The 12,862-nt window shown below is 42.4% G+C and overlaps 1 protein-coding gene across 1 annotated transcript in view; it reads right to left on the bottom strand.

Annotated features, from left to right (window-relative positions):
• UMODL1 (uromodulin like 1) overlaps positions 1 to 10,199 on the bottom strand; it is a 55,352-nt gene extending 45,153 nt beyond the window's left edge. Inside the window, exons 1-2 of the mRNA XM_075713672.1 lie at positions 10,124 to 10,199; positions 4,473 to 4,715 (exon numbers count right to left, since the gene is read on the bottom strand). Of these exons, the coding sequence (XP_075569787.1) occupies positions 4,473 to 4,715; positions 10,124 to 10,199 (319 nt within the window). The remainder of the gene's footprint in view (positions 1 to 4,472; positions 4,716 to 10,123) is intronic.
• Between the last annotated feature and the right edge of the window lie 2,663 nt (positions 10,200 to 12,862).

The raw sequence follows: 12,862 nt of genomic DNA, 5'->3' as shown, positions 1-12,862 counted from the left end.
CTTAGGCACATGGTTTAGTGGGACTTGGCAGTGCAAGGTTAACAGTTGGACTCGATGACCTTAAAGGTCTTTTCCAACCTAAATGATTCTATGTTTCTGTGATTCTAATGCGGTTGGAAAGGCATGGGGTGAATAACTGAATGGAGCAGACAACTTGCAAGGACACACTACTAAAAAGGCTGGGACTTTCTGCTGTGAGAGAATTCTGAGGGGGATGTAATCAAGGTTTACAAAATCCCAAAGATGCAGAGTAAGGTGAAAGCAGAGGTGCTGTTCATCAGAGCCCACAATAAAATGGGTAAAAGTACGCACTTCTTTACCCAAAGGGGAGTGAACTTCCACAATGTGTCAGCCCAGGAGGGTGCGGAGGCTGACAGCTTTGGTGGGCTCAAAAAGGGACAAGACAACTATTGGAGAGGAGGCCCATAAGCAGACACCATGGGGAAATGGCAGAGACCTACCCTCCAACACCTGTAATCCTATTTCTGTGGCTGCTGGGGGCACACAAGGGACCGAAACTGCAGGGCAGCCAGAGACACGTGCTTCTGGGTAAGATCACCCCCTTCCCACCCTGGGGGGATGCTGCAATACTGCCCACATGCCCCAGTGACACCGCTGTCCCATGGCTTTCTGGTGACAGCCCGAGCAGGGGGGACAGCCGTGCCGCAGCTCCCTGCTGCTGTGGTTAGACCCAACATGCAAACATTTGCATGCAGGCTCTGCAAGGTCCCAGCCCTGCTGAGGAGCTACATGGGCACCTAAAATGAAGGGTTTTTTACTTTACAGCTGTTTTTCTAAAAACCTTAGGAAGCTATGCACACAAAGCATACCCTAATTAAAGTGCAGCCTTAACATTGCAAATTAAGTGTTCTCAAGTTAAGAACCTCCAGGATTAAGGTTGTCTGGGCCTTCTTACCACAAAATATTTTTGTGTGCTTAAAAACCAGCCTTCATCACATGCTGATGCACTCGTTTGCTCCCTGGCCGGGGATCAAGCAGGGTTAGATGGCAGATGAGGAAGCTCTCTGGTTTCATCTTATGCAGTAAGGTGGAAGGTGGGCAGCAAACCAGCCACCAAGAGAAGTAACCACACCATTGATTCAAGCAGCTGGAAATTAGCCTGGAGAATTGGACCCTGTCTTTGCCTAAAAGAAATTCCTGCAGGATGTTGGGAAAATCTCATACAACACACTTGCAACAACCTTTCAGAGCCATGGGTTTTGCAGGTCCCGGAACCTGACCTGCAGCCCTGGGACCTGCTTAGTAACCATGGGACTGCTCACAGTCACCACTGAGGACATGGGGCTCTGTGCTCCAACTACGCAAGTTGTTAAAGGTAGTGCTAAGCACTCTGAAAATCAAAATCAAAATAAATTTAAAAAAAAAGTAAAACCACACCCTAGGTGTCTGAGAGTGGGCACAGAGAATGGTTTGATCTCAGTCTCTCTGCAGCTCAGTTGCCCAGCTGTGAAAGACAGAGAACTTCCCTCCCTTCCCGCAGGCTTCGTGAAGGCAAATTGCTGTCTGTGAATCGCCCTAGGATTCACCTCAAGAGGTGATAAATAATTCTATGTTCAGAAAGAGGCTCAACAGAGCACTGAACCATGCACTGAACATGGAGTCCAGGATGATGCGCTGCTGGGAAGCTCCTTAGAGGGGCTCCATCGTCCCTGAGCACCACATGGAAACGTGGTCCTCGAAGCAAGGCAGGGCAGGATCAGGTAATTAAAAGATTTTACTAATCTGCATGCATAGGCACAAAGAAACAAAGATTGGTTTTATTTAATTCTACATTTATAATCAATTCTAGCACTTCATAACTTTTAGACACTTAACTTTGCAATTTTTATTTTAAAAAAGTTGAAGTCTTTTGTGTGTGCCTAATACTATCCTAATGGATTGATGGGCAACCAGTGAGAGCTACCAGAGCAACCTGACTAATGATATATACACTTTTTCCCCAACAGTAAAGAAATAAGAAAAGCGGGGCCTGCCATATGCCAGGCAGGGGTAAATGTTTCCTTCTAGGAAGAAAAGACAGGGAGTGGCCAGGAGCAGGTTACTGTGAAAGGTCATGGAGACCTTTCCACTCCTAGCAGGATGGAGAGCATGTCAGCATGGATAATGTTAAGAAGAAAATAACAGTAGTTCAACAGCATGCTGTGCAGTAATTTCAGCAGTTCCAGTTTCTCTTTTCATCATTTATTTAAGACTGTGTCTAGACAGTGCATTACCATTCACAGAATTTATGACTAATGCACTGAAAAGCAAAGATACCAGAATAATGTAAACACAGAAATCACCTAGAAGCTATACAAATCCTTTTATGGTTTAAAATATTCCCAAATTAACTTTGACAGGAAAAAGAGTCAAGGTGACCACAGTATTTCACAGACAAACCTGCCCAGAGTGCCCATCAACAATGTGGCAAGGGCAGAGAGGAAATTCTGCAGCTAAGCTTTACAAGGGATTTACAGATTTGTTAATGTTAGGTGAAATAAACTCATCAACAGCTCTCAAGCCTAAAATATCCCTAGAGATGCTTTTAAAAGGCATAGAATTACACTGGGAAAAAATATTTAAAGTGTTACCAGGATGCCTTTTTTCCCACCCAGGAAGACGGTCTTGATTTTCAGAGGTTCTGGAACACCTTGAAAATCCTGATCACTCATAGCATTTCTTGTGCAAATAGAGGCAACCATAACTAGCTAGTGACTCTTCAACATTTACCTGACACAGCTATTTCCTTGCACTACAGAATTAAAAAGCAATTTTCTCCCATTGCTTCTCAGCCTTGTCATTTGATACATATGTGCACGTATGTATGCACATGTATGTATATGAAAAAGACTTTACTGAAGTGACTATTCAACACTAATTAGATCTCCTGGAGATTTTCCCCAGCATGGAACTGCTGCTTGGAAAATACATATTACCAACAGCAGGTCCATTGCCAGTCTGAGAAGACTGCCTGGACATACTGTAACCTGCAGGTCAAATTTTGCCCTGGCTGACACTCCACAACAGCCACAGAGCCAAACAATTGCAGGATACAATAAATGAGGGATGATTTGTATCTAATTAATGTTTTCATTCCTCTTCTTTAGCAAATCATTTTAAGAACAAGTAAAACACAACGACCACTTCTGTGTTCCCATCTTTCTGTTAAAGGAATTTTCCTGCTAGACACAATATTCTACTAGTAACTGTTGAGAAAATACCTTGCAAAAATTCTTTGGAGGTTTATTTTCCAATGCTCTGAAGTAACTTAAAAGTAGGATGAACACATTGTTCTTTATAGATCCCATGACAAGACATATGGCTCATACCCTCTCATGTCACATTATATGATCCGATGCAGAAGCAGGTTCAGGGACATTCCCATAGAACTGAGTCACCCAAGTCTTATGACCCAAAGCGAGGACCAGGGCTGCAATAAGACCTTTCCTTTTCAATCTTTTGTTACAGTGTTGAGACTATGTAAATTCCCAGGATGATAACTTGAAAAGGGGAAATGGAGAAAATGCAATGTCATACTGAAAATAGGAGACAAAATTATGTCCTGCAGAACTTTTCTGGATGCTGGAATAGTTCAGTTATGGCCTAGCTAATCCAAGATGCCTGTTCAGCTTAAAAGCATGTGGCTTTATCCATTAAAAAAAAAAAAAAAAAGTTCCTTTTCCCCAAGGAATCCCTTCCACCTATGACTTCTGCTAAAAATTAGCAATTTCTTGCTGACAATTGGTAGCCCTGATGTGGGAAGGGGAAAAAGATTCCATCTTGAGTCAAAGATGATTAAGTCTTCCCAAGCAGAGTCTTGTTAAAACTCAGAAGTTAGATCAGATCCACCAAAAGGTCCACCAGTTTCCACACCTCCAACATAGCCCTAGGTAACCAAAGAAGCCCTGAGAAAATGGGCCCTAATTTAGTTTTGATCGGAAAGCAGTTGGTACCAATTTGCCCTGAGGTCACAGGTTGTTTTAAATTAACACCAAAACTGGTTTTGCATCCTGGGAACTGACCCTGCTCCAAATCAAAGGAGATGTTATCCTCGTGCATCCTGAATAACTTTTGAGAAGAAAGCTCCTACTGTAAATGCAAGCACGCTCAGAGCACACACAGCAGCAGGCAAGGCTATATGAGTTATTGCACTTTGCCACAGGTATTGGCCTGAACCAGGACAAGTAATGAGCCCTTGTAGGCGTAACAAGCAGGTGTCTTCTTCATGCTCACCTGGAACTTTAGTGAATTTGTGACTAGGCACAGCAAGGAGCAAGAATCAGGAGCATTAGTCTTTCATGTCTACTCCTTACCATGTTGGACCAAGTTTACTGCAGATTTTTGCAGACTCACTGATGTCAGTGAACAGGAACCTATTGCCCAGAACTGAATTAAGCCTTTGCATGTCTCAGCTTAAGTGAATCCTCTTCCATCAGACATTTATTTCAACTATTAATCTGACTAAAACTTACCTAAAGAGCAGTAGAGTCCAACTTGCTCATATCCTTCACAGCAATCTGTAAGAGTGATGGTTTCAGGGACTTCAACGGTATGATACTGTGTTTTATAGTACGTCCGGGGGCACACCATCCATGGTATCCATCCTCCACAAGAAGTGCTTTTTTCATAGGACTTTTGGTAGGCAACCGTTTTAAACACATTTTTGGTCAGGCTATAGTTGCACAGATGGTACCCTAGCAAAGAGAGGCCTTTTTCTAGGGAGGAAAAAAAAAAAAAAAAAGGGGAAAGAAAGGGATCAGCACTAACTTGTCACCTCAGAGCATAAGTTCCCTGCAGTATCTAGTTAAAAATAGTGTTATGAGAAAGCAGTGACAGAACCAACACAGATGAATGATTTCCAGGAAGGCTGATGTTAGGAAGAACATCGCTTCAGAAAACAGACAGAAAAAAGAATAAGTAGTGACTGCTTGTCATAGGCATCACTTCAGTCATAAAAGGATGCAGATTGGCAGAAAATTCAAAGAGCTCTCAGTGCCTTCAGGTGCAAAGCAGAAAAAGGGCAATTTAACTCAAGTAAATATGAAGGAAATTAATATATGTTAATAGAAATTAACAGCAGAGCAGAATAGGCACTTCCAGGGCAGAGTCATCCAAGTACTTTAGACGTCCACTCTAGGCTCACACTGCCAAAGTGTTCATCTTTCCCCACTGACTATGAAGGGAAGGAAGGGCAAGGAACTCATGGGCAGATGAGTCACAGTAGATGTCTGGAATAAGACATCCTTCAGACATTGCCCTAGGGTAAAACTGGGTACTCATGCATCATTGGGAAGGACTTTCAGCTATCTGACACAAAAGGTGTTCCTGGAGCTCCTATGTTGCCTATCTGCATTTGTAGCAGACCATATTAGACCAGGCCCTTTGAGAGCTGCATTGACTTCAGTATAAACGAAGTCAGTAATAAGTTCATTAACTACACAATTTCATGCAGGTCTGGGAACAGGACTCAGTTTCTGGAGTTCTGAAACCAGTTATGATGAGGAGTGGACTTGTCACATGCTTTACTTAAAACTGAAATACTTGAGCAGGAAAAAACCACCACACCACAAAGAAACCCAAACAACAACAACAGCAGCAACAAAACCAGATGGAGTTTAAGAATTAGCAGTAAGCAACCTACAATCATGTCACAGACATCAGGCTGTCTCCTAATGAGATGTTATAGAAGCCAGAGGGGCTGAGTCACCCTGTGTCCCATTTGGGAAATAGATGGGATAAAATTAAAATGCCTGTATCATCCTTTACACAAAGCAAAAGAAACTTTAATAAGGATAAATATGAATTAGCTGCAGGGATTCAAGTATGGCAGGATTGTTATTTCTGAGAGCTCTGAGGGGACCAGAGCCAGTCAACAGACAGACTGAAGCTAACATAGTATACACAACAAGCATACAATTAAAATATTTACAGCTTATCCTATTTCTACAGCTTATCCTATTTCTACAGCTTATCTCCTGCCTGAAAAGATGAAACATGTAAAAACAATTCAAGAAAAGAAAACCTGTCAGGTTCTTAGGAATCATGTGCTTTTATCATATTTAGCTTTCCAGCTAAAGAAAAGATATCTGTGCAATTTGAACAGGACTGGTAAAAGAGCTTTGAACAGGACAATCCATTTGTAGTGCAAGGACAGTCCAGAAGAAAGCATGGGATAGATACCATAGGCCACAATACGTCCCTCAAGCTGGCTCAATCAAATCACCCAGAAGGTCTTCCTCCAGCCCTAATCCTAGTAACTGCTTGACTAAGAACAGCCTGAAAGATATCCCCTGCCTTAGATATTCAAAAGGCCATGAAGAAAAACGGATTTGCTTGGTGCAGTTCCCAAATGGAGACACAGTGTTGTGGTTTAACCCGGCAGGCAGCTAAACACCACACAGCTGTTCGCTCACTCTCCCCTTCCCCAGTGGTATGGGGGAGACAATCAGAAAAAAAAGGTAAAATTTGTGGGTTGAGATAAAGACAGTTTAATAGAACAGAAAAGGAAGGGAAAATAATAATAATAATAATATACAAAATAAGTGATGCACAATGCAATTGCTCACCACCTGCTGACCAATGCCCAGCCAGTCCCCAAGCAGCAATCACTGGCCCCCGGCCAACTCTCCCTGGTTTCTATACTGAGCATGACGTCACATGGTATGGAATAACCCCTCGGCCAGTTTGGGTCAGCTGTCCTGGCTGTGCCCCCTCCCAGCTTCTTGTGCACCTGGCAGAGCGTGGGAAGCTGAAAAGTCCTTGACTGGTGTAAGCACTGCTCAGCAACAACTAAACCATCAGTGTGTTATCAACAGTATTCTCATCCTAAATCCGAAACACAGCACTATGCCAGCTACTAGGAAGAAAATTAACTCTATCCCAGCTGAAACCAGGACACACAGACACCCTCCCTACGGACAAGGGCACTTTGGAAGAGCAGAAGGAAGGAGAGGGTAGCTGGGACTGACCATGGACCGCCCCCAGCCTTCCCTCTCAACTCAAAATAACTCCTGTCTGACCAGACCCAGGGAGAACATTGGGCCCCTGGGAGTCCAGCCCTGCTCTTAACCCATCTGTGCCTTCATCTTGCAGCAAAAGGCAGGGTTTGATGCTGGGGGGTGCTACAGAGGGTGCACGCGAGAGCAAGAGACCTCCCAGCAGGCTCCAGAGAGTATTGTGCTGCTGCTTAGAGCAAGTCAGCAGGAAAATATCAAGAATAAGGGCATATCTGAAAATCCCACTCCCTGCTTCCTCCTCCCCCCCACCCTGAAGCAGGGCACCTCTGTGTCTGGACCATGAAGAGCTCCAGAGACAGCAGCTGAAAGTCCTTCACATCATTAAAAAACACCAGGGCTGTTCTTTGTCCTTAAGAAGAGAGTGAAAAAAGATGGACATGAGGGGCAGGAAGGAATACGCCCAGCCTGTCTGAAGCCAGGGGGCTGAAACCCATACCCTGCCTGACCCAGGAGAGGACCCCAATGGCTGGGATAGAGGTCTGGCCAGGACCATGAAAGCCCGTACCCAGCTGTGGCATGTATATCACTGTGCCGGAGGGAACTGGAGGTGAAGTGAGCCAGAGAAAGTAAGGTGGCCTCCCCTGTTTAAATTCAGGACATCCCTCTGGGAGAGGGGAAACGAGAACAAATGTGGGTTCTGGAGCAGAAATCAGAGATCAAGGGCTGCTTTTTATCCAATGTATTCGATCAATTACCACTTCCCATGAGGCACAAGTGCCTTACAAGAAACAGGTAGCTGTCATTGCATTTTGTAAAGCATTCCCTTGACACGTGTTAGGAGTGCTCCAGGAATATCTATCCCAGCAAATATTTGTAGACATGTAGGCATGGGGGGGAGAGGAACGATTGCAGCTTTTTTTTTTTTTTTAATTAGTTTGGGACCTTAATGGCTAAATACCCAAAGTGGGATGGGAAGAGTACCTAAATCACTTTGGATCTAGCCTCTATCTGGAGAAAGTGCACAAACATCTATTGGTGATCAGGGAAGGTGGGAGGAGCAGGATGAATTTTGTTCTATGGAAACAAGAAAAAGAAACTATTGAACTAAGGAATCATATTGTTACAGTATCAAATGATATTAGAGTAGGGTAGGGAAGGTAAGGAAGAAGAGCTCAGCCTGGTTCCTTGTCACTGTGATCCCTCCATTTCTCCAGAGCTCACATATTAGCATGGCTAGAGCAAAATAGACACTGGAAGAGAACCACTGAGTACAGAGATCTGTGTTGTCCATGCAGAGCTGTGGCTGCAGCGAGGACATAGCACTGGAAAGCTAAAAATTCCAAAGTCAGCTGAGCTGGCTTAGGCTCTACAGCAATGTGCAACATAAATACAGGTATGAAACTGAGAATAAAACAGCATAGAATTAGACACAGTTTATAATTAGAAGCTACAGCTGTCAGAGCACGTATGAAATCATATTTCATACTTAAACATGATACTAGGTATAGAATGAGGATGCCAAAGCCAAAAGAGAAGGTTTGAGATATGGTTATGGTGGTACAAAAAGATACCCTCGCTCAAAGAGGTTAGACCGAAGGTGACAGGGAAAGGTGCAGCTCCACCAACCATCATCACCCATCATCCATCATTTCCATACAGTTTAAAACAAGCTTTGACACTCACAGAGTTCAATTGTTTGCTGACAGCAGTTTCCTGCTGAGCAATGTGGCTTAGATCAATTTGGGCTCTTTAGCAAATTGGCTTTCTGTTCTCATTACCCCCATCTATGGGATTATGGCACTATCAAAAGGAATTAAAATGCACTGGCTGTTGTTTCCAGCAACACAAAGCTGAAGTCAATCGCAAAGCAGGAGAAGGCAGTCACCTGACATCAGCAGGGCTACATTACGCATATCAACTCTGGACTTTAGGTTTTTATCTTAGCAACCACCAGCTTTCAGCACTGTCAGGGAAAGTATAAATTTTATTATGTTAAGCAAGAGCAGAAACAATCAAAGCAAATACTTTATTAATATAAACAAACATGAGAGGAAAGGCTGAAAGTAAAGTCTGCATAGGAGCAGGCTGCTTATAACTCAAGGTCAAACCCAGATCAGAACTGCGAGCATGATCAAAAAATCAGCAGTAAAAATGCTTGATAGCATTTATGCCACAGACTTAGCTGCAATTCTGGAAACTTCACTACTCAGGCGCCAGAAAAGCCATTGTGAGCTGGGATCTGCAAAATCTTTTCTCACTGGAGAACAGCAAGAGCCAAAGACAAGCCCCTTTCTTGTCTTGATGTAACCTTAAAAGTAATCCTTTGGAACAGCTTCATGGAGAGCAGGTTCAAACTCAGCTTTAAAACGCAAAGGCTCCAAAACATGAAGAAAAATGGATTAATGGCTCAATTTTTCTGGGTGTTCCAAATTCTTTTTAAAGTCAACACCAGTGACTTTAAATGGCACTAGAATGGGGGTTCTGCTGTCCCTCAATCTGTAGAAACCTCTTTTTCAGCTGTGACTTTGACAGAATAACAGAAAAGTCTGCAAGGCTTTAAGAAATGCAGCTTGTATTTTAACTGAGACTTGCAAAACCACTTAAGTAAAAAAATGCAACAAAAAGCAGCCAAAAATCATGATCTTTTCTCATCTAAATAAATCAAACCAGAAATTAAGAGCAAATTGGGATTTAATTTAGGAGTTACAACCTAGCAATTGTGTTAGGTTTTTCAAAATTACAGCCCATACCATAGATGAAAGTTAAACATGTCTTCTACAGCTTTATTTTATGCATCTCTAGGAATTTGCCAGGTACCTTACTACATAATTTCCTCCCAAAGTATATTTTAAAGACAATTTTCATAAAAAATTTGCACATTACTGAACACAAAGCAGCGATCCTACTCATTCATTTCTGGCACAAAGGAAATGACAAGGCTTTTGCCTGGGGATGAAGCGTTAGGGCCAAAGGTTGTATTTTGGCTTGGTTAGATTTTCTTTGTTTAATTATCAACACGGGATTCTTAAATGGTCACTGAGACATTGCCAGTTCTCCAGAGAGCGGCCCCCTTGGACAGTTTATTTCAAATAAAGAAGTAGCCCACATCCAAACTAAGCTGTCCTACATAACAGTCATGGTCCTCTGACCAGGTTTGCATCACTCACCTGTAATTTCATTTCCCTTTCCCTGCCATGTGGCTGCCCAGAAGATGAGAACAGAAATAAGAATGATCCCCGCCATTGTATCGCCTGTCCTGGATAAGCCCTTCTTATCGCATCGTTTCCAAGGCGGTAGAGCTCGATTGTCCTTACATGCAGGCTTTTGGATTAGGGGAAAAGGTGCTCTCTTTTTTTACCTTTTGCAGGTGGCTGATAACTACTGGCAACAGAAACAAAGAGGCTCCGGTGGGAATTTTGCCAGTTATCTCTCCTTCATGCTCTCCCTGGGGAAGCTGCCTCTTCTACCTGCTCAGCTTGCCCCCTCCCCCCCACCTCATTTTGAGAAAAAGGCATTTCAAAATTGCTGGTTTAGTCCATGTTTATCCTTCTGAGCACTTATTCCCTCTCACACCTTGAACACCTGACAGCTAGGAGCCAGATTTACATACCTCAAATGTCAGGTATATGCATCTTGAATTCTGTTTCTGTCCACACATCAGGTGATACTATGTTTTAGGTCTTTAATTCTGTACTTTGAAAACAAACTAACAGTAAAAGAAAATGTCTATGTCAATGTTTTTTCCTGAATTTAAGCTTTTGCACTAGCTGCTCTCATTGTGCTCCTCATTTCACTGCAATTTCAGCATCACATAAACCAGAGCAATGCTAGGCAAACAAGAACCTTATTAGGCAGGGCATGAGTCAGGAGATTTGAGAAACCAAAATCCCTTTCTTTTCATTATGTAAATCATGAAGGCATGTTCCCAAGATAGATGTGCCTGCAGCTTTACAATGCAGGACAGTAACTTCAGTGCAATATCACTTGGCTCATGCAAAGAAAAGGAGTAAACACTATGATATTTTATGAGGAGCTGACACTGAAGTATGGAAAATCACAGGTACAGTTCTTGGAGCTGAGGTAATATGTTCAGACCAACACTTAAATACTTATTACAGTATTGTAGACAATTTCATGTGGATGAAAGAGCCAGATGTAAGGGAGCCAGAACCACAGTCTCATTTGTGTATGTTCAGAATATCAGTAATATCACTTCTGTAAAACACTGTTAGGCAATCACTGTGTTAGCACTCACAAGGTAGGAGAGCTGGGGCCCTGGAGAACATGTGGGGCCAACAGGGGAGTTGCTGGATGGTTCAGATCCTCTGGCAGAGGGCAGAGCCAGGGCTCTTGTGTGCTGTTCTTCTGTCTTGGAAAATAAAATACTAAGCTCATCAGAAAGGGGGGGGGGAAAAAAAAAGGGGGGGGGGGGGAAGGAAAATTAAGGCTTGCCCAAACTTCGGTTGAAAAATGTTTTTGCAGAAAATGTGAAAATGGGTAGAGGAGAACATTTAAAAAAAAAAAAAAATATTTGGGTTGGAAATACTTCTGCTACGTCTAAGGAGAATGTGTACCTTAGCACCCCTTCTACACGCACCAGGATGTCTAGTCAGGCTGTATCCCCAAGGTACACCATTTACATCTCCTGTCAGCACAGGGAGGCAACAGAGAGACCCTGGCTGTAGGCTGTACAGAGGATGCCATCTGACTTAAAATCCCCACTAATAAATAAAACAAAAAAAAAAAAAAGAGAGGACATGAGTCAGTGAAGTTCAATTTGCAGATAGAAATATTTCTCTTCATGGTCTATATTTTTTTTCAAGAATATAAATTTTCTGGAAAAAATATCTTGATTGAAATTTTTCAGCTAGCACTCATAAAAAAGATCTTTAGCCCTTAGAAATGACTTGGCACCTTCTGCAAGAAGTATATGTCCTGGCCAAATTCAAATATAGGTAGTTCCAGCCTGGCATCTGAATTGGATTGCATTTGGGGTCTCCCACTTACAATCCTAAATTGCTGGATAGGGTTGCTGTATGTCTTAAACAGCTGCTGCTTTCAGAGTTAGCTATAAAACAAATGTCATCATCTTCACCACTGAGGACTTCTATGACTGAAGTACAATCCTCCAAATTGCAGTAAAGGACTAATATTCTTATTCTAAAAGACTTAAGTATACATCCTTAAGCTCATCTTTAGGACTATTCTAAAACACAGATAAAACTTTGCATATTTACAGCTCAGGCTTATGGCTGGCAGCTGGAGCAGGCTTATGTTGAGGGTAGGCAACTAACAGTGAGTTGAAACTTTATTGTAGTAGTGAATGAAATGATTCCTAAATACGGAACATGCAGAACCCCCTTTTCAATCAAAACTGTAAGTAAAGGCAGTGGGTGTTTAATCTAAAAGAGAAGTAGATACAAAAGTCACGTGCATTTCAGGTTTTACCTTATTTTTGCAAATTCTTTGAGGTTCTGATTCATATCTGCATTATTTCTGCAGAGTTACAAGCATTTAGGCACACAACAACTTAGCTTTTTAACAACGCAGATATTGGAAGAGACCTCCCAGGCAATTGAGCACGCATCCTACATCCTGTACAACCATTTTTACACCTTCCAGACATATTCCTGCACTGCATTAACTGCAGTAAGTTTAAGATGATGCCCTGCATCCCAGGCAGTAGTACGTGCTCTCTCTTCATATTACTGCAGTTGCTTTAATGAGTTGAGCTTACTCAGCACATGTCAATACAGAGTCTGCAGGGAAACTAGATAGATTCATCAATCGTTTTGGAAAACTCACCACCTGTACATGCAGGGCTGATTGCATAAAATTATATTTTTAGTAACCATTGGTATATTTCATAGGTAAAGTTTTGTCTTTTATCCCTCATTCCTTTCAAC

Source organism: Pelecanus crispus, chromosome 1 (genome assembly GCF_030463565.1).
Source record: "Pelecanus crispus isolate bPelCri1 chromosome 1, bPelCri1.pri, whole genome shotgun sequence".
Taxonomy (NCBI): Eukaryota; Metazoa; Chordata; class Aves; order Pelecaniformes; family Pelecanidae; genus Pelecanus; species Pelecanus crispus.
This window is presented reverse-complemented; position numbering and strand designations above follow the sequence as displayed.